The following is a 21,616-nucleotide window of genomic DNA, read 5'->3' as shown; positions in this document are numbered from 1 at the left end:
GAAGCTAGCCAGAAGAATATTGAGAGGAAAGCTTGGAGCAAAGGGGCAGAAATGTCAGAAAATGCCTGACATTTTAAGGAAATTACAAGAAGCTTGGTGTTGCTGGTGCATAAAGTCTAATGCAGGTGGTGGTAGATAAAACTAGAAGGACAGAGGCCAGAAAGTACTAGGACCTTATGTACCCTGTGAAAAAGCACTTAGGGGTTTACACTGTAAAACAGTCAGCTTACCCGATGGGGAGCAATTTAAAGGATTTTAAGCAGAGCAGGGACTTGATCAGATTTGCATTTTTAGAAAGATCATTTGGGTGGAGGATCAGAAGCATGATTATGTGTTCAAGAGTATTTGAAATACTGTTATTTACGGAAACCATTTTTAATATAATTCTGCACAGACACGGACTGCTGGAGGCTACACCAGAGAAGGGAAGGAAATAGAACAATACTCAATTCATTATGAAATTTATTTAAAGTCCCTGCTACTTGGCTCTCACTGATGCCAGAAGGACAGCATTTAATTTTTAAAGATACCAAATAAAAATGCATGGTTACAAAACTTTGTAGTTGTCTAGAATACATTATCTTGAACATTTATTCTTAAGCCTCTTTGATAATGTGTAAAATTATTTAAAATAAGACTTAAAAACAGGTATTGACATTATAATAGCGTTCATGCTAATGAAAGAATTTCTACAAAAAAAAATTAAAAAAATTAAAAAGCAGCTTCCTATTTACTGCCTATTTCATTTCTTAAGCATGTTTATGCGCCTTTGTACTTGTCAGAAATAAAACCCATTACAATGAAGATGTCCAGACTTAAGGCTCAAAGGAGGCTAAGCGTTAGTCCAGAGCTGGAAATCCTGAAGGCCAGTCCTATTTTACCAGAGTGGACCTAACGGGCTTTAATTTTCTCAACTGTGAACTGAGTTAGAATAGATCATTTGCAAAGCAGCATTCTCCTTTACCAATTTCCAACATCAGCAAAGGACATCTTCACCTATTTTCAAACAATATTTAAGGACAAAAATGTGTTGTCCAGTGTGTATATAAAAGACATTAAAATATTCTTGGCTTAATCAAGGTCACTTATCTAAGATTCTACATGTCCCGAAAGACCAAGCGTCAAAAGGAATATTCCTTTCAGTGTTCTTTTTGAGTATATTTCGCTATGGTACCAACAGCTATATTAGCAAAAGACATAAAAGTGCTGCCTTGGAATGACACTTGTTTTCACTGCACATTCATAGTACAAAACCTGTGACCCATCAGTTTTGCGGCTGAAGGGAAAAGTTAATTTGTCCATATTTCATTTTTCCTTATTTAAAATAAGGAGATAATCGATAGGAACAAAAGCTAAAATATACAGTGGCCATGAAGCAGGCACCACTTAGAAACCTCTGTATTAACGTTAGGAGCCAAGTTTTATTACCCAAAAGGGCAGGCTGGCTGAGGAGTGGAGGCTGGATGCATCGTCTCAGCAAATGACTACTGCAAAGCTGCCACGCTTGCACAAACTCAGGGATGTTTATTTATTAGCTTGCTTCCTCAAAATGAGTTTAGGTCAGCAGCAGAGATTAAAGCAGGCCTCTACACCACTCTATGAAATCCTGATTCCCACGGCACATTCTGGGACAGTGAGTGTCCACGAAGACCATACCTGTAATCGCAAAGCTTGGGTTGACAGCCACACTGCTGCTTGCAAACCATACAGTAACTGCACAGGGGCACGTTGCCCCGGATCCAGTGGTGGGGCATGGCGTCCAGGACCTTGGTGTCATTCTTGAGCATAATCTCCTTGCACTGGAAGCGCTTGTCGGCCTTCCTGAGGCAGCCCTCGTCCACGCGGAGCCCGCAGCAGTCGCAGAAGGCGCCCTGCAGAATGTGCTGCGCGCACACGCAGCAGTAGGTGGGCTGGCTGAACAGGTCCGTGTCGCGCCACCCGTGCTTGCTCTTGCGGAAGATGTCCCTGCGGTGCAGCTGCCGGCGTGACCGCTGGAGGCTACACCAGAAGGTGATGAACACCGGCAGCAGGACCGAGCACAGCGTCCACAAGATCAGGTACCCATCCGCAAACAGGCCCTCGGAGGGCGAGCCCGGCGCCGGCCGCCTCTCCGCTTCCATCTTCTCCAAGGACGATACCTAACCAGAAAAGAAACAGGCGGTGCACCCCGAGCTCGCCATCCCTTCCCCGCCCCCTTCCTGCCTTTCCGGGGCCAAACCGGGCGCCCTCAGTGAAGGTGGCTCCGCTCTCCCGAGGGCGGGACTGCGCCTCGTCCCCCCGTCTCCCGGGACCTGCCGCGCCGAGAAGGCGACGTCCAGCCATCACGCTCCAGTCCCCACTCCCCAACCCGCCCCACGTCGGGAGCGCGTCCAGGAGCCCAAGGCGGCTGCTGCTGCCGCCGCCGCCTCACCTCGCCGCCGGTCTGACCCACGGAAGGGCGCAACACACAGGGGCAAGCTGCCCTCCACCGAAAGGCCGGGCGTTCAGGCCAGACAACGCCGGTCGGCGCCCGTAACCGTCGGCCCAGGCCTGGCACTCGCCTCCGGGGCGCCGTCTCCTCCCGGGCCCCACCCGCTCCCACGCGCGGCCCGGCGCCCTAGCCCCTCTCGGGAGGCCTCCGGAGACCTGTGCCGCGCTGGTCCTCGAAGCCCTACCTCGCGCGGGTGGAGGCGCGGCTCCTGGCCAGCAGGCCTTGGCCGCCTCGCGCAGGAGGAGAACGACGCTGGGCCGCGAGCAGGGATGAAGCCGGGAGGGGGAAACGCTTAAGGCTCCAGCCGCACGCACGCCGATCCGGCGCGCGAGGCCGCGAGCTGGAGGCGGGGCCTGTGGCGGCGAGCACCGTGTCTGGGCGGAGCCAGGGCTGACGGGCGGGGCGGAGGTGTGAGGTGGGAGGGGAGACGGACCGGCCTGAGGGGGCGGGGCCGTGGAGGAGGCTGGAGACGGATGGAAGGGGCAGGGCACTGCGGCTGGGGGCGGGGCCTAGGGAAAGGGGGCGGAGTAACAGTGGGGCGTTTGAGACGGTGGAGGGTTGAATGCCAAAACTTCCTAATTGTAGAAAATTCTGGAGCGCCGCCGGCGGGGCAGGGCCACTAGCATCCTCCTCGCAGCACCGCGCCGCGCGGGGCCCAGGGGCCGCGCTCACGCCCGCCGCTCGGCGCGGACACGAGTGCCCCCGACTTGAGCCGAACTTCTAGCCGATGCCGGCGCCGCCGCCGCCGGGGATGCGTAAGCCGACTGGGAAGCGAGGGGGGAGGCGGCCTGCGCGGCGTCGCCCGACCTGGCCGCGGCGGGCTGAGGTAGGTGTGGCGGCCGCAGTAACGCAAACCTGAGGGCTCTTCCGCTGCGGAGCGGCGGGCGAGCGCGGAGGCCGAGGGCGAGCGGGGCAGCCGCCCGCTCGTCGCCGCTGACCCGGAGCCCGGCCGCGGTTTCCGCCCCCTGCCGTGGCGGGCGGGTCTCCCCTGCGCTACCCCGCCGCCCGCGCCCGCCAGCGCCCGAGGCCGGGGAGAAAGGGGAGCAGCGGGAGCCGGGGACTACCGGAGATGGGAGCACGCCTCCTGCTGCTGTCGTCCAGCCCCAGGTTCCGGAGGAATGCTCGCTCCCCGCTGGAGTCCTACGGGCCCAACACGGACCTGAGCCGCGACCACGCGGGCTGCAGCCTGCAGCACATCAGCGACCCGGAGAACGCGGACGCGGAAGCACCGCTGCTCAGCACCCCCGAAGAAACACGGAATCCAGAGAGGCACAGGCACCGCCCCGGCGCGCACAGCTGCACTCAGCGGCTTCCTTCCTGCTACATACATACATAGGAATGGGAGCCGAGGACCACTTGTTGCTTGCGGACTTCCTCTAGCATAAAAGATGGAAAGAAAACACACACCGAAGCAAGGTACCAAAGGAACAGAAAAGAAACACAGAGATCATAGGAAAACTGCAAAGAAATACCTGATAATATCTTCCAAACGATTAGAGAAGACAAATTCATTAAGAATACACATATAGATGTATATATACGTGTATGTGTGTATGTATATATTGTTATATGTGCATATATATGCATGTGTATGTGCGTATATTTGTATTAACTGTAGAAGATAAAGCTAGACACTAGTAAAAGTGGTAAAGCAGATTTTAATAATATACTATTGTAATAGGGAAGAAGGTACCTCGTGAACGGAACTGAACTTTGTGCAGAAGTGACTGGGTGTTTAAGAGGGAGGAGGAGGGAGTGTGAAGGGGATGAGCAGGAACTCAGTAGTCAGGAAAGTGAAACTTGTGAAGGGTGGGTCAGTGTAAGTAAGGTTAGGCGACAGTGCCTGTTAGATGGCTGTTATGGGAGTCAGGGTCCTATCCTCCCACAGTAACTGGGAGATAGGCCCTTTGCTTCCTGGTGATTGCATGTTGAAGGAATGGCTTTCAGGTTCTTGAGAAGGATACTCCTGATGTGTAGGAGACATTACATCCCAGAGAGACAGAGGAAGGATTCACAATTGTTTAGTTTTTTGTTGTTGTTAACTCTTTAAGAAAGGGACATCAGGGGCTGCTTGTAAGGTGTTGGCAATAGCCAACAGTGAGTTATTTTGGCAGCTTTCCCAGGCAGACACTTTAGGGGGTCTGGGGTCATCCTATGGATGCAGCTTTGAGCAGTTAACAACTATGTGTTTAGGCCGGGCGCTGTGGCTCATGCCTGTAACCCCAACACCTTGGGAGGCCGAGGCAGGTGCATCACGGGGTCAGGAATTCAAGATCAGCCTGGTCAAGATGGTGAAACCCCGTCTCTACTAAAAATACAAAAAATTAGCTGGGCGTCGTGGTGAGTGCCTGTAGTCCCAGCTTCTTGGGAGGCTTGAGGCAGAGAATTGCTTAACCCAGGAGGTGGAGGTTGCAGTGAGCTGAGATCGCACCAATGTATTCCAGCCGGGGCGACAGAGCGAAACTCCGTCTCAAAAAAAAAAAAAGAAAAAGAAACTGTGTGTTTAAGCGTTTTGATATAGGGGGAAGGATGGACCCGATCCTTTTTGCTGAAGTCTGCAGATTTCATAGGCCAAGGTGGAGGCCTAGTTGAAAAGGGGGCTCAGGGAAGCCTGGCTAGAGCTTGGTCAAGGAGGGTATCTTCATCAGTCGTACGTAAGTACATGGCACGTGGACCTGCATAGACATGTGTTTGGTGGAGGCTGTCTTATAAGGATTCTGCACAACTCAAGTCCCCTAATGGGAACAGACGTGGGGAGGTCACTCTTGAGGCTTTTTGTGGTATTGTGGCTATGGGAGACCTGAGGAGGGTTCTGGTCACTAGCAGACTCATTTCATTCACCCCTTGGAATCTGCCCAGGACTTGGACTTCTGTGTAATAGTAACTTCACGCCCCAATGATCCTCCACGTTTCTTGCTGATGCTGTGATTGCTCCTCCAAGTTCTCCACCTATGTCCATCTGAGCACTTGGTATTTCTACTCTAGTGTCAAAAGGTCCTGCTCCCAAGTCTCCTCCCAAACATTTATTCCAATTTATCATCCAGATGGCATCTGGATGCCTTTGCCATCCCTCTGTGTTCCAGCAAAGGACACCACCCTTCAGGGAGATGCTCACAGTGGACTCCTTGTCCTCATCCTGACTCCCCTTTTCTCTGGCACCCGCAGGCCTCAGTGAGTCTCTCGGTCTCTGGCAGCAGCACAGGTCCTGGACTCGAGCCCATCTCTCCATCCCCCCCTCCACTACTCCCCCTGGTCCAGCTGTCACCATTCTCACCCTCGAATGACTGTCACAGCCTCCCACCTGGTCTTCCTGCTTTACCATGTTCCCTGCAGGCTGCCTCTGAACTTTTATATTGAAATGAAACTCTTACTGTGGGGAGAACCCCTCCATTCTCAGACCCCTGGTACCCTTCACTCATTTACCACTCTGGCCATCGCTCACTGAGTTCAGGCCACTCTGGCCTCTGCATGGTCCTCACGCCCACCAGACTCATGCCCCCTTCAGGGCTATTGTCAGTTCTACCCCCTTTTCCTACAAAGTTCTTCCCCATGTCTTCGTTGCCCAGGTGCTCCCTCCCGACAGAGGCCTTGCTGACCACCCCTACCAAGATTGCCCCACATTTATGTAAATCCAGTCTGTTTAACTATTAGGGTGAGTGACCTCCATTCATACATTATAAATAATTTACAGTTATCTAAATACAGTGCCTGACTCAACATAAAGACACAGGAAGTTTAAATGGAAAGTTTAATTCAGGTTACTTTTGTCGGGTATCTCTCTTACATACCAAAATAAAAATGTATAAATACAAAAAAAAAATTAGCCAGGCGTGGTGGCTAATTGAGAGGAGATGGGGAAAAGTGATGTGGGGTTCCCCAATGTTGTTGAAATCCAAGGGGATTTCTTCTTAGAAATCTCTCCCTACATCACTCTTGTAGTGAAATAAAACCATCTCCATGTAATTTATTAATTTTGTTTTTTGAAAAATGTCCACTATTTGAATCTAAATATTATAGAAATTTCTCTTTAAACATTCCCTTTTACTTTATCCCAAAATAAATCTCCCTTTGCATAAATTTTTTCTTTTATTTTTTTTTTTTTGAGACGGAGTCTCGCTGTGTCACCCAGACTGGAGTGCAGTGGTGCGATCTTGGCTCACTGCAAGCTCCGCCTCCCAGGTTCACGCCATTCTCTTGCCTCAGCCTCCCGAGTAGCTGGGACTATAGGTGCCCGCCACCAAGCCCGGCTAATTTTTTTTTGTGTTTTTAGTAGAGACGGGATTTCACCATGTTAGCGAGGATGGTCCTGATCTCCTGACCTCATGATCCGCCCGCCTCAGCCTCCCAAAGTGCTGGGATTACAGGTGTGAGCCACCGCGCCCAGCCAAATTTTTCAACAAACACATACTCAAGCCAAAAAATGATGCTTTAACTTATGACTTAAAATTGTTGGGAGTATAACTCTAGAAAAAATATTGCAGTTGAGTACCGAAAGTATTGATAAATGAAATCTGTTTTCAAAGTGCAATAATTTTGTAGAGGATAAAATAGAAATTGTTAACCTAGGAGATTAATACATAAATAATATTTACAGAGCATTGTCTTGAGAAATGCAGTTTGATGATGTTTCAGTTTGAGCAAAAGATGAGGCTCTAAAGTATGGCATTTCTTTTGCTGCTAATGAGAGAGAATCCAGACTTTGCTGATGTGCTCCAGGGTCTCCTGTATTCTTTAGATTTGGAGGAATCAACCATGAAGGAGCTGGCTGCAGTGTCAGAAGGGGAAGGTGGAAACTTCAACACAAAAAGGGGCTCCCCTGGATCCACTGGCCTCAGGGACCCTTGGATGGAGTCAACATGGGAGAACCTGGCCTGGCAGCTCTGGAGGCCTGAGTGGAGGGGAGAGAACAGCGCTGCCCTAAGACCCAGGCCCTCCCGGGGAAGGGAGCAGCAGGGCTTGGCTCTTGGCTGCCTGGCTGGTGTGGAAAAGCTCCTTGTTACGGGGTGACTCCCATGGCCTCTTCCAGGGACTCCAGCATAGATAACGTCTCTGCCAGCCCTTCTTGTTGCTTAGAGAGTCTGGATCTCTCTTCTTTTTTCTTTTCTTCTTTAAACCTCTCTTCTTTCAGTTCTTGAACCAGGGATGTGATTTTTATTTTATTTTATTTTTTTGCAATGGAGTCTTGCTCTTGTTGCCCAGGCTGGAGTGTAATGGTGCGATCTCAGCTCACTGCAATCTCCACCTCCCAGGTTCGAGCAATTCTCCTGCTCCAGCCTGCTGAGTAGCTGGGATTACAGGCGCCCGCCACCATGCCTGGCTAATTTTTGTATTGTTAGTAGAGACGGGTTTCACTGCTGGCCAGGCTGGTCTCGAACTCCTGACTCAGGTGATCTGTCCACCTCGGCCTCCCAAAGTGTTGAAATTACAGGTGTGAGCAGCTGTGCCCCGCTGGGATGTGAATTTCTGCATCAGCATTGCGTTGGTGCTGTTCACCTTATAAGCATCTACAAAACTGGGGATGTTTAAATACTTTTTCATACGCCGACATCTTCTAAGGATCCCTCAATCTCTGCAGTGTTTTTTTTTTTTTTTTTTTTGTCATCACTGTGCTTGCCTGTGAGTTGGCATTTCTCCTCCATGTGTGAATCCAGTGTTTCTGCAAGCTGCTTTTCGTATGTTACATGGAGTAGATTCCTAACAGGTTGTCTAAGGAAATGAAAGCCACGAAAGTTAGGATAGTAGTTCCCTCTGATGGGGGAGAAGGTGTACCAAACAACTGGGCACACCAGAGCCCCCAATCTTCAATATGTTAACCTGGGTAGTGGGTACACAGGTGTTTGTTTTATTTTTATGTTAGAAACTATGTATATATGGTTTATAAACTCTTCTGTATGTGTGACAGATTTCAAAATACAAACAACATCAAAAAAGTTTTGAATAAAGAATTACCTAGGGAACTTGTTAAGAAGGCGGATTCCTAGTTCCATTTCATATTCTGATTCCAGAGACCTGGTCAGGACCACAGAATCCACATTTTTTTTTTGAGACAAGAGTTTTGCTCTTGTTGCCCAGGCTGGAGTGCAATGGTGTGATCTCGGCTCACCACAACCTCCGCCTCCTGGGTTCAAGCGATTCTCCTACCTCAGCCTCCTGAGTAGCTGGGATTACACGCATGCACCACCACGTCCAGCTAATTTTGTATTTTTAGCAGAGATGGGGTTTCTCCATGTTGGTCAGGCTGGTCCAGAACTCCCGACCTCAGATGATCCACCCACCCTGTCCTCCCAAAGTGCTGGGATTACAAGCGTGAGCCGCCGTGCCTGGCTTTTTTTTTTTTTTTTTTTTTTGAGACTGAGTCTTGTTCTGTCGCCAGGCTGGAGTGCGGGTACACTGAGCTAATTTTTGTATTTTTAGTAGAGATGGGGTTTCACCATATTGGCCGGGATGATCTCGAACTCCTGATCTCGTGATCCGCCCGCCTTGGCCTCCCAAAGTGCTGGGATTACAGGTGTGAGCCACTGCGACCGGCCCAGCATCCACATTTTTAAATGATGCTAATGGAGGCGGTTCGAAAACCACAGTCTGAGGTGTGTTAAATACTCCATGCCCACGTTACACGGAGTCCATTCCTAATACATTGACTAAGTCTGAATAAAACTAAGACCCATCACTAAGCCCGTGAGGTGTGGACACACCAGTGTCTTCCCATGGAGGCTGTGGAAAGTGACTTGAGGACTTGGGTCATGGGGCGGCAGCCCCACCATCTCCTCATCCAGCTTCCCAGGGTTCAGTCCAGGGTCCAGCTCCACAGAGGATCGCAGCCCCTCCATGACACTGCAGTCCCACACAGCCAATAGTGGGGCTGAGATCACTGTTTTAACTTGGTCAATCAAGTCAGCTTCAACTGAAATTAAACCATTAAAGATATTCTGCTACTTCTCTGAGAACCTTGCCCTGGGAATCGTTAAAATGCAGATTCTGATTTCCTTTCTCAGGGAAGAGGCCTGATAACCTGCATTTCTAAGAAGCTCCAAGGTGCTGCCACAGGGCTCTGCCTAGTAACCATGGATTCCACAGCCACAACAGACACCAGAGAACACCCCACCATTCTGCCTGCACCCAATCAGCAGTGGGCATCCTGAATTGGTTAATTTTATGATCAGTTAGAGGGAGAAATTTGTAAATAAAATCTACTTGTCTCAAAAAAAATTCTGGTAGGAATGATTTACAGTATGAGTTAAGCTTATCTATGACCTTCAGCCTCCGCACTTTCTCACCATCTGGTGAGAGCTGGCACAGTTTTGAATGTTGGGATGCAGAAAACTGGCAGTTTTGAGAATGTTATATACTAAAGAATGGGACAGTTCAAGTAAAAAATTGATAAATGATAACCTATGCTCTTGTTGGTTATTTATTAAACACGTACTGGCTGAGCACTTACTATGTGCCAAGCATTGCACAGCTCGTGCAGAGCGCCAGGCCTGTCAAAACATACCCAACAAGAAGCATTATTTACAGGCACTGTTTACAGGTACTGCACCCTGCTTCCATCTCTGCACTTGCTATGCACCATGTAGGTTTATGATCCCCATTTTACAGATGAAAAAACCCAGGCACAGAGACGTTGAGAAACATGCTTCATGTCACACAGCCAATAGTGGGACTGAGATCACTGTTTTAACTTGGTCAACCAAGTCAGCTTCAACTGAAATTAAACTATTAAAGAAAGACTTTCTCTTATTCTGCTACTTCTCTGAGAACCTTGCCCTGGGAATCTTGTTAAAATGCAGATTCTGATTTCCTTTCTCAGGGAAGAGGCCTGATAACCTGCATTTCTAAGAAGCTCCAAGGTGCTGCTGCTAGTTCCAGGACCACACTTTTGAGTTTGGAGGCTGAAGTATTTAACAGTCTGTATTGTGAAAATGGAGGGGCAGTGTAATGAAGTGGGAGGAGTGTTAGATGGGATTGTGAGGCCTGGTAACAGAACCTGGACCTCAGACATCTGTGTCCCCTTGTGCTTGTCAGTTCACCTCCTTGGGCTCAGGTTAGATGAGATCTCTAAAGCATAACTTCTGCTTCAGTAGCCTGCACAGTGTGTGAAAGTGTCGTTGTCTTTTATGAATCCTAGCTGATGCAGAACCCTTAAATTAGTTTAGATTTGAAGATATAACAAAATAATACACTTTTAAAAAGTGACAGACTGGGCATGGTGGCTCACACCTGTAATCCCAGCACTTTGGGAGACTAAGGCAGGTGGATCCCTTGAGGCCAGGAGTTCAAGACCAGCCTGGCCAACATGGTGAAACCCCATCTCTACTAAAAATAAAAAATTAGCTGGGTGTGGTGGTGCATGCCTGTAATCCCAGCTACTCGGGAGCCTGAGGCAGGAGAATCACATGAGTTCAGGAGGTGGAGGTTGCAGTGAGCCGAGATTGTGCCACTGCACTCCAGCTTGGGTGACAGAGCGAGACTCCGTCACACACACGTGCGCGCGCGCGCACACACACACACACACACTCACAGGTTTCCCCCAATCCCCATTATAGAGTATTTGAAAAAGTAAAAAGGAAGAAAAGAATCACCATCTCTCACTCCAAAGACACCCTGTGTTTGAACATTTTGGTCTATTCCATTATTTTCTATGGAAACTGATTTACTTTTTTTTATGCATACTTTTGATGATGTGGTAGATATAGTGTCTATCTGGCTCTTATTTAGCATTACAAAATAACTTTTATATGTTATTAAAAAGTCCTATTTAATGGCTACATTATACTCCATTCTATGAATATAGCTTACAGTCTGTATAACCTTTTGTTGTAGCTATTTCTAATATTTTGCTATTATAAATAATTCCTTTGTTTAGGGTTATTTCCTTAGATTCTCAGATTTAGTTAAAGAATTTGAAAAGTTTAAGGCTTATGGGAAAGCTTTTAAGAATAGTAGTCTCTCTTTGCTAAGTAAATTTTTATCTGGAAAATTTACCTGTGTAGGGACAGATTAATAGAAATTGCCACACCTGAGGAGATACACTCTTAATTCACTAAAAGCAATAATAATATTTGTGGTCAACCTGTGTTGATGAGTTAGTAGGTCCTAGGCACTGTGTTAAGTTTATCATCCTTATTTTACAGATGAAGAAAACCTGCTTGATATCACACAGTCAGGAGTCAACTGAGTTGGGGCTTTGAACTTAGGTTTATCTGATGCCAAAGTTTGTGATGCTCTTCAACCATTTAGGGTACCGCAGAGTGTGGATTTTGAATCACCTGCATCAGCATCATTTTAAAATATAGATTCTGTGGTCCTGACCAGGTCTCTGAAGTCAGAATATGAAGTGGAGCTAGGAATCTAACTTCTTAACAAGTTCCCTAGGCAATTCTTTATTCAAACTTTTTTTGTTTATATTTTGAAATGTGTCACACATGCAGAAGAGTTTATAAAACACATATATGGTTTTAAAAATAATAGTAAAACCCTGGTTAACATATTGAAGATTTGAGAGCTCTTGTGTGCTCACTTGTTTGATACACCTTCTCCCCCATCAGAGGGAACTACTATCGTAACTTTTGTGGCCTTCATTTCTTTGCTTTTCTTTATAGATCCCTAAGGGTATCCCTGAATGATACAGTTTTGTTTGAAAGACTGAAAAGCCCAAAGCTGGCCCTTTTGGGAAATAGCAGTAAATCATTGATATGTGAAGGTTCCCAGCAGGAGGTAAGTTGAGCAATGTCTTTGGGACAGAGTCTGGATTCAGTTTCCTTGAGAAGATTCCACCTGGGGAAGTCAGTGGGCAAGGTCTTGGGAAGATTGTTAATCACAGTGAGGGCATCTGAGCAGGGCTGTGGTTTGAACAGCTGGCAAAAATATGGCTGAAGAGGAAGGAGGCTGCTTTTTATCTTTGCAGCTCAGCTCAGGGAGACATGAGTATCTTTAGCTAATCCATGCAATGGGGTGTGGGAATGGGGACATGGGAGAATGGGGAGCCCATCAGCTCCCAGTTCTTGTCTTAATCTGTTTTCTGTTGCTATAGCAGAATACCTGAGACTTGGAAATTTAGAAAGAAAAATGGTTCATCTGGCTCATAGCTCTGGAGGCTGGGAAGTCTAAGGGCATGGTGGCAGCCTCTGGTGAGGGCTTTTGCTCTGTGTCATAACATGAACAAAAAGCTGAAGGGCAAGCCAGTGTGTGCAAAAGAGACCACAAGAGTGAGCCAAGCTCAATTTTATAACAACCCGCTTTCAGGAGAACTAACTCACTCCTATAAGAACTAATTTACTCCCAAGAGAACAAACTCACTCCCCAAATAACAGTCTTATCCATTCAGGAGGGTGGTGCTCCCATGACTTAATCACCTCTTAAAGGCCCCACCTCCCAACACCATCAGTGGCAATAAAATTTCAACATGAGTTTTGGCAGGGGCACTCCAATCATAGCAGTCATTAAGATAAAGTACAAATAAGCTTTTGTATCAGGCTCAACAGGCAGCCTGTCCTTAGACTGGCTTCTTTCATTGAGTAATATGCATTTAAGTTTCCTCCATATCTTTTCATGGCCTGATAGCTCATTTTTTTTTAGTGCTGAATAATATTCCATTGTCTGGATGTGCCACAGTTTATTTATCCATTCACCTCCAGAAGAACATCTTGGTTGCTTCCAAGTTTTGCCAGCTATGAATAAAACTGTTATAAACATCTGTGTGCAGGCTTTTGTGTGGACATGAGTTTTCAACTCATTTGGGTAAATGTCCTGTCTTTTAAAAATATGTTTTTCTCTCTTGTTTTTTAAAAACTTTCCTCCTCATTTTTGCTCTATTTTTCTAAAAGATTTCCTTAGCTTTTTTCTTGACTCAACTGAGTTTTAAATTTCTGCTATTATGGTTTTTCATTTCTAAGAAGTATTTTGGTTAATTTGTTTTCTGAACATTCCTTTTTTACAGCATCTTGTTCATGTTCCACACAAGCAAAACTTTGGTCTCTTAGAGGATATTAATGTTATTTATTTATTTTCTCCAATTGCATGGTGTCTGATTTCCCCAAGTTGCTTTTTCTTTTATCTTTTTTGTCTTTACTTTTCATGTCAGAGGCTTTCTAGATGTCTGTTGAACCTCAGGTGATTCTAATGCACCTAGTGGCCTGAGAAGCAGTGCTAGAGAGTCTCCTAACCTCTCCGAAGCTTAATCATCCCAACAGAGATCCCACCAAGAAAAGTGACACAGTTCAGTATTTTTCCCCAGAACTAGAGCTTTTCTCTTCCAATTAGAGGCCTAGCACTTTTCCTGAATGAAATGTCATATGACAGTAGCCTTAGAAGTGGTTTCATAAATTATTTTGTGCATGGTTCACTCCCCTAGTATGTTTATTCGTACCCATCTTACGTGATTCTGCCTGTGCCAATGCTCCTTTGTCCCTGTTTAAGTTGGAGAGAAGCCTGACACTGGCCATCAGGAACATGATGCTGACCTTGGCTGTCCTCACCTGCTGGGCAGACATAGTTGAGGCCAACATCCTGGACCCAGAGTAGAAATTAGATTCCACTTGTGGAGGCGTGCAGCAGGCCGGAAAGGCCCCTGTCCAAGGCCAAAACATCTTACCATTGTATTGCTGCTGCAGACAGGAAGGGGTGTATGCCTGTAGAAGTGCTGAGGATATGTAAAGGGAAGCCAGGGCCTGCGGTGTTGACACGGGGTAAGTCAACTCACATTAGAAATGAACCATATTTTCTTTTCTAATATATATATTTCAACAATAAAGTTGTGTGTGTTAATACGTGTGATTAATCTATCTTTAGTCATTCAAAACATTTTTACAAAATAGGGTGCATATGCAAAGAGATTTGGCATAGAGAAGGAGGAGAAATAATAACAATGATTTCCAAGTAGTAGACTTTTATTATGTGTCACAAACTTTACACATACCTCTTTTAAATATTAACCTTATGAGGTGAATTTTATTATAATCCTTTTTTTTATAAGTGAGAAAACAGTGATTTGGAAAGTTAAGAAATTTCCCCAATGTCACTCAGCTCCAACGTAACACAGGCAATAAGTTTGAGAATCAGCATTCAAGGCCAGGTCTGTTGATGACTCTGCTGCCCACAGTCATAACCATTATACCACACTGCCTACACAGTAGACACTCAGTCACTTTTGAATGAATGTTCTGGCAGGACCCTATTATTAACTTAGATGCAATAGCACCCAGATTTGGACACACTAACCATCCCATTAGAATCCCCTGTATCAGTTAGCCATTGTCAGAGTAATGCTATGAAACAAACCACTCCTAGTCTTAGTGGCTTAAAATAACTGTCATTTATTCTGAGGGATCTGCAGGTGATGTGGCTCTGCTTCAGGCTGTGGTAGCTGGAAGTCAGCTGAAATAGACCGGGCTGGGTTGAGTGGGTCTCTTTTAAGCTACAGATCTGCATAAACTTGGCTCCTTTCTTAGCTACTTTGCATGTAAGCTAATTCTGAGACTCAGCTTGAAGGGGCAGTAGCCAATGGGGGGAAGGTCTTTTTGTAGCAATGACAGACATGTCAGAGGGCACACTTAACTGCACAAACCATTTCACACCCTTGTTAGTGTCATGTCTGCCACCATCCCACTGCCCAAAACAAGTCATCTGGTTGAGTCCAAAGTCAAGACATGGGGCTGCAAAGTCATGTGGCAGAGAGCATAAATTTGGGGTGGTAGTGAAGAATTGATGCTAATAATTCAACCTACCACACCTGCCCAGACCTAACATATGCCTGCACAGTATGCCTGTAAATAAATGTTTACAGGGAAGCAAAGTGACGAGGTCTAACATATTTCCTATGTCTATTTCATGAAGATCATCATTACTGCTGCACAGAGAATAGATTGAAGGAACAGGGAGGGAAGCTGAGATGCCAGCTGGGAACCTGGTGCTGGGTGAGAGATAACAGTGGCCTAGATGTGGGTGGTGACAATAGAGATGGAAGGATCTAGACCCATAAGCACCACACACAGCTTATGGAGTTACTATCATTGCTTTAAAGTTACTATCATTATTTTAAAAAATACGGTAGTCTAGTCTACCAACTATACTATAAATTCCATATTTTTACAATGTATATATAATTCTTTACAATGTACATGTGAGGTAGACAGTAAAAAAGATGAAAGCAAATATGGAAAGGACTGTTAGAATTTATTTAATTTACCCTGGGCCTAAAAAATGTCGACACATTATAATTCTCTTGATGGGGACAGATTTGGCATTTTTCTATACTTAAAAAAATGTTCCTTTGGGAGGCCAAGGGGGTAGGATTACTTGAGCCCAGGAGTTCAAGACCAGCCTGGACAACATAGCAAGACCCTGTTTCTAAAAAAATAAATAAATAAATAAAAATAATTAGCTGGGCATGGTAGTGCACGCCTGTGGTTCCAGCTATTTGAGAAGCTGAGGCAGGAGGATCATTGGAACCCAGGAGGGTGAGGCTGCAGTGAGCTATGCTTGTGCCACTGCACTCCAGCCTGGGCGACAGAGCGAGACCCTCTCTCAAAAAACAAAAACAAAACGAAGTTCTCTTGCCTCTAAAGTTTCTATAGTTCAGTGTGATGACATTTAGAACTCTAGAATGTTGGGTTTGTCATTTGTCAATGACACTTAAATATCTGTGTAATGGGACAGTTCCTTCCAAAAAAAAAAAAAAAAAAAAAAGGGAAACTCACCCAAACAAAAAGTTGTGTTTTGGTGTTGTGAATATGGGTGGTAGCATTATTCCTTTATAGGCTTTTAAATGTTATCAAATAGTTAACACAACAGGTCCTCAAATAACATTGTTTCCTTCAACGTTGTTTCATTACAATGTTGATGAGAAAAAAAATTGATTCCAGCCCCGGGCCACTGTCTGTGTGGAGTTTGCATGTTCTTTCCATGTCTGCGTGGGTTTTCTCTGGGTACTTCGGTTTCTTCCCACATCCCAAAGCTGTGCACATTATGTTCATTGGTGTGTCTGAACTGTCCCCGCGTGAGTGCGTGTGGGTGGGTGTGTCAGAGTGTGTCCTGCGATGGAATGGTGTCTTCTCCAGGGCTGGTTTCTGCCTGGTGCCCTGAGCTGCTGGGACACGCTCCAGCCACCACGGCCCTGAACTAGAATAAGTGGGTAAATATTAATAACTATCTTACTTGTTTTTATTAATCTTTCTTAAATACATGTATAGCCTTCAACGTTTGATATTAGAAATGTTTTGGGTCCTTATTTAGAAGTTTGGTGATGTTTTGTGACCAGAAATATGCCATAGGAACTCACCTCTTGTGTATATCAATTAGCTTATGGTAAAATTGGTTCATTCTGGACCATTTGGCTTAAAGTCGCAGTTGCCAAGAATTTATCAGCAATAATGTTATGAGGACTTACTGTACCGCTTTCCTAGGCCACAACATCTGATGAATGCTTTCAAGTAGTACATCAATTAAAATAAAAGTACGGAAATAGTTTTAGGTGCAGCAGCACCCTCTCTCTCCACCTCCAGTAGATTCTCTGGAATCGCTGGCAACTTCTTGAATAATTAACCTTGGTGGCCTTGAGCTCTTTCCCCTGATCTTAGTTGTCCCTGGTTCCACCTTCTGCTCTGCCACCTTGTGGATTTATTGGGAATTGCGTCTTCTACTGGGAGCCTTGCCGACTCACCTAGTTACCCCGCTGGGGCTTTTCCTGATAACCGGGATGGGGTTTAGAAGAGAATTCTCACCGCCTGAGTGACACTCACAATAAGACACTTTGCTCTTTCGGTCTTTCTATATTCCTCCCCCTCTCGCTTCTTTTAGGACAACATCCAGAGGCCAAGCTGAAGGGCATTTGATGGCCCTGCCAGTATCACACCTGAACGGCCCTCCCCACCCGAGACTTGCAGCAGCCTCCCAGGGTGTGATACAGGCTCCGACTCTCTCCAGTCTCACCACCTCAGTCCACCAGAGGTTGCCTTATGCTTTAAAAAATTATAAAAATAATACAAGCTTGCTTAAAGCTTACCAGTGAAGGAGACAGATTTTTAAAAAGTAAACAAATAAATGCAATACGTATAAATTATGGTGAGTGCTGTGAGATGGAGAGTGGTGGTGGTGGGGGCAGGGAACTTTTTATTAAGAAGGCTGGTAAGGGCAGGCTTTCCTGAGTAGGAGAAATTTCAAATTGAAACCTGAAGGATGAGATAGATCCAGTCATTAAAAGAGGGAGAAAAAGCACATGCAAAGGTCCTGAGGCGGGAGTGGGCTTGTTAAGCTGAAAGTGAGTGAGTGTGGCCAGATGGCAGTGAGCAGGAGGGGAGTGGTTGGAGTAAGGTTTGAAAGGGCAGTAGGCACAAAAAACACAGGGTCCTGTCGTGCTTGGTAGGGATTTTAATTTTATTCTGACTCTCATGGGAAGATGAGGAAAGATCTTATGCATGGAAGTGATGAGGTCTAACTGATACTTTCTATTTCATCCTTGCTGCTGCCTGGAGAACAGATTGAAGTGAACAGGGAGGGAAACTAGAATCCCATTTGGGAGCCTGGTGCCAGAAGCTGGGTGAGGGAAACAGTGGCCTAGACTTGGGTGGTGGCATTAGAGACGGAAGGATCTAGATCCATGTTGTCTAATATGGTAGCACTAGCCACATGTGGCTACCGAGCACTTGAAATGTATAAGTGTAAAATCTACACCAGATCTTGAAGGTTTAGTACAAAAAAAGGTATAAAATCTCTCATTGACAACTTGTTTATATTGATTATGTGTTAAAATAATAATATTTTGGATATTTCATCATGTTAAAATATAATATTAAAATATTTAACCTTTTTACTTAAAAAAAGTGACTACTGAAAAAATTTAAATTACATATGTTGTTTGCATCTGTGGCTTTATGTTTTTATTGGACAGTGCTGATATAGACAAAAGTTGCAAAATTTAAAAAAATATTTTTTTTTGGAGACAGGGTCTTGTTCTGTTGTCCAGACTTGAGTGTAGTGGCATAATCATTGCTCACTGCAGGCTTGAACTCCTGGGCTCAAGTGATCCTCTGACCTTGGAATCCCAAAGTGTTAAGATTATAGGTGTGAGCTACTATGTCTGGCCAAAAAATACTTCTATTGTAAATTTACATTGGACACATTAGAAATTTATAGCTAAGTATAGATTTTGTTTCTGGCCCACAGAAGATATTTATTTGATATAATAAAACAAAATAGTGTTCTATCCAACCACAAAGAGTAAAAGGAGTGAAAAATTTGAATATACACATACAAAACTCAAGCTGTTTAACGTGACAATTTTTCTTTTTTCTTTTTTTTTTAAAATAATGCTACTAGCTGCACGTGTTGACTCACATCTGTAATTCAAGCATTTTTGGAGGCCAAGGTAGGAGAATTGCTTGAGCTCAAGAGTTTGAGACCAGCCTGGGCAATATGGCAAAACCCATTTCTACAAAAATATACAAAAATTAGCTGGGCATGGTGGCACATGCGTGTAGTCCCAGCTACTAGTGAGGCTGAGGTAGGAAGATCACTTAAGCCTGGGAGGTTGAGGCTGTACTGAGCCAAGTTCGTGCACTCCAGCCTAGGTGACAGAGGGAGACCATGTTTCAAAAAAAAAAAAAATGCTCTAAAATTCCTTAGTTATTGAAAATTATGTGAAAACAGAAGGATGTTAATAGCAGCAGAGTGCATGAAATCAAGTATTGAATTTTGAGCAAATGGGCCAGGTGCAGTAATTCTTTCTTGCCTGTAATTCCAGCACTTTGGGAGGCTGAAGCAGGAGGATCACTTGAGCCTGCAAGTTTGAGACCAGCCTGGCTAACATAGTGAGCCCCTATCTCTGCAAGGAAGAAAAAAAATCAGCTGGGCATGGAGATGCACACTTGTAGTCCCAGATACCCAGGAGGCTGAGATGGGAGATCATGAGCTCAGGAGGTTGAGGCTGTAGTGGGCTGTGATTGCACCACTGCACTTCTGCCTGGGCAACAGAATGAGACCCTGTCTCAAAAAAAAAATTTACTTATATATATATATATATTTGAGCAAATGAACATGTGAGACAACTTTGCTAACATTGCATGATCTTTTTTTTCTTGTTTACAATCTGCTCAAAATATCTTTATGCTGACTGTGTGGGCAGCACATTCAGGTTTAATATCAGTTACACATTAGCATAAATTTGGAGAAATACACATAGGGTATTGTTTTCTTTTGAGCTGGCAAAGTGACCACAGAAACATCAGATCATCTCTCTGAATACAGAATTTTATCCAAATAAATGTCACATGCTTTCCAGACATATTTTAATCATGTATTGAATTTCTTAGGCTGAAAGCAGTGTCTCATGCCTGTAATCCCAGCACTTTGGGAGGCTGAGGCAGGAGGATCGCTTGAGCCCAGGAGTTTGAAACCAACCTGGTCAAAATAGTGAGACCCTGTCTCTACAAAATAAAAAAATAAAAAAGTTAATTGAGTGTTGTGGTGCGTGCCTGTAGTCCCAGCTACTCGGGAGGCTGAGGTGGAAGGATCGCTTGAGTCTGGGAGTTAGAGGCTGCAGTGAGCCTCTGCACACCAGCCTGAAGTGAGACCCAGAGTGAGACCCCCATCTCAAAACCAAACCAAACCAAACCAAGCCAAACCAAACCAAAACAAAACAAGAAACTTTCTTCATGTGATATTTATAGATGATTTGAATTTGAAATGACTTCAGCTTCTTAAACTTTTGTTGTCCTTATAAAAATACCCTTGAATCTGGAGCATGGCTGGTTCCAGTCTTATGACAGCATGTTGCGTGAGGCCCTGTAAAAGATGAGGAGTTGTCCCTGAGGTTATGGGGCTTACTGGGAAGAGCACATGATCTAGATTTGAAGACAGAAGACGTAGGCTCTACCTTGGCATCCATAATGTGTGAACTTGAACTTGATTTCACATCTTTGAATCTCACTTTTCTTACTGTAAAATGGAAGTGGACGATGAATAGTACTAGCTGCCATGAAGGTCATAGCTTTCCCCTCATCCTTTATTGCACCCCACAAGGTAGGTGCTCTTATCTCCTTTTGACAGGGGAGGAAACTGAAGTTCAGAAAGGGTAAGTCACTTACCTAAGGCTATATTGCTAGAAAAAATTGAAGCTAGGATTTGAACTCTGTTTTTCTGTCTCTAAAGTCAGCTGAAAATTGTTTTTCCCCACTCATCATGCCCCTTGCTAATTTCCCTGCCTACCTCTGAGATTATTGGGAAGATCAAATTAGACTGGTGAATGGGCTTTAGAAAAATGTCCTAAAAGATACAAATGTGTAATAGATCATGAATTCTCAATGAAACAGGAGCATAAATGGAAGCTCCAGAGAAACACTCACAAACGTCTGTCTGGTGCTTATCTGTCTGTTTAAATGAAGTGAATATCACATGTTGCTTTTTCAGATTCAAGCTCTGAAAGTCATATTACAGAGGAACAATTTCCTTCCTCAGGATGAAAATTTACAGGAATTCGGAGGAAAATATTTCAGTGGTCATTACTAAAACGCTCAGAGTCAGATACATTCAGCATCATACCATAAGTCCCGTTAGTCAAAGCATAAACAAGCACAGGGCCTGGCGTGGCTTCCTTCAAGTTGGCTGACTCAGTCTGGGAGGATTCACTCAGCAAGAGGCAGAGGAACCAAGGCAGGATGAAGACATTGCCTGTGCTCGTGCTGTCTCTTACCTTACTGACTGTCTTCTCAGGTGGGCACTGACTCCAAAAACAGCCTATTTCTATGCTGACATGATAAATAATAGTCTATTTGATATTTAATTTTTTAATTTTAAATAATATATAGTGTATATAGATATTTCAATGCTCTTTCTTTTCTTATTTTTCCATAAGAGTAGGCTTCCAGAATTTTTATCATTAAAGATGTTATATATTTTTTTAAAATCTTTAAATGTATTTGAGCACTAATTCTCAAAAGTGCTGATAAATCTTCAGCTTCTAATAGCTTATTTTAGAGTTTATATGAGATCACCAAAATTTGATATATTTTTATTATGATAATATCTTTTAGAATTTGCAAGTAATTATCAAAGCACTTTTATACTATCTTCTTTGAGGGGTTGTGATGATCAAGTTTAACATAATCTTATTATCACTGGGCATCTTCCACTAATGACTTTAAACTTGATTTA

At 44.7% G+C, this 21,616-nt stretch overlaps 2 protein-coding genes across 26 annotated transcripts in view; one reads left to right on the top strand and one right to left on the bottom strand.

The window, feature by feature from the left end:
* Positions 1-3,689, bottom strand: part of DGKE (diacylglycerol kinase epsilon) — a 35,470-nt gene extending 31,781 nt beyond the window's left edge. For 7 of the 12 annotated variants that reach the window (XR_008540506.2, XR_010153349.1, XM_001171847.7 and 4 more), the window contains exons 1-2: positions 2,655-2,946; positions 1,657-2,138 (exon numbers count right to left, since the gene is read on the bottom strand). Coding sequence is in view for 9 of the 12 variants with exons in the window: in XM_001171847.7 (XP_001171847.2) it covers positions 1,657-2,120 (464 nt within the window). In the remaining 3 variants the exon portion in view is untranslated. Of the gene's footprint in view, positions 1-1,656; positions 2,139-2,410; positions 2,947-3,534 lie in introns of those variants that run through there. The other 5 variants (XR_010153350.1, XM_009432878.4, XM_063799885.1 and 2 more) reach the window with 2 other exon arrangements.
* C17H17orf67 (chromosome 17 C17orf67 homolog) overlaps positions 2,980-21,616 on the top strand; it is a 92,189-nt gene continuing 73,552 nt past the window's right edge. For 6 of the 14 annotated variants that reach the window (XR_010153357.1, XR_010153356.1, XR_010153355.1 and 3 more), the window contains exon 1: positions 4,936-21,175. Coding sequence is in view for 4 of the 14 variants with exons in the window: in XM_054671264.2 (XP_054527239.1) it covers positions 21,121-21,175 (55 nt within the window). In the remaining 10 variants the exon portion in view is untranslated. Of the gene's footprint in view, positions 21,176-21,616 lie in introns of all 14 variants that reach the window. The other 8 variants (XR_010153360.1, XM_063799890.1, XR_010153354.1 and 5 more) reach the window with 8 other exon arrangements.

Source organism: Pan troglodytes, chromosome 19 (assembly GCF_028858775.2).
Source record: "Pan troglodytes isolate AG18354 chromosome 19, NHGRI_mPanTro3-v2.0_pri, whole genome shotgun sequence".
Lineage (NCBI taxonomy): Eukaryota > Metazoa > Chordata > Mammalia > Primates > Hominidae > Pan > Pan troglodytes.
This window is presented reverse-complemented; position numbering and strand designations above follow the sequence as displayed.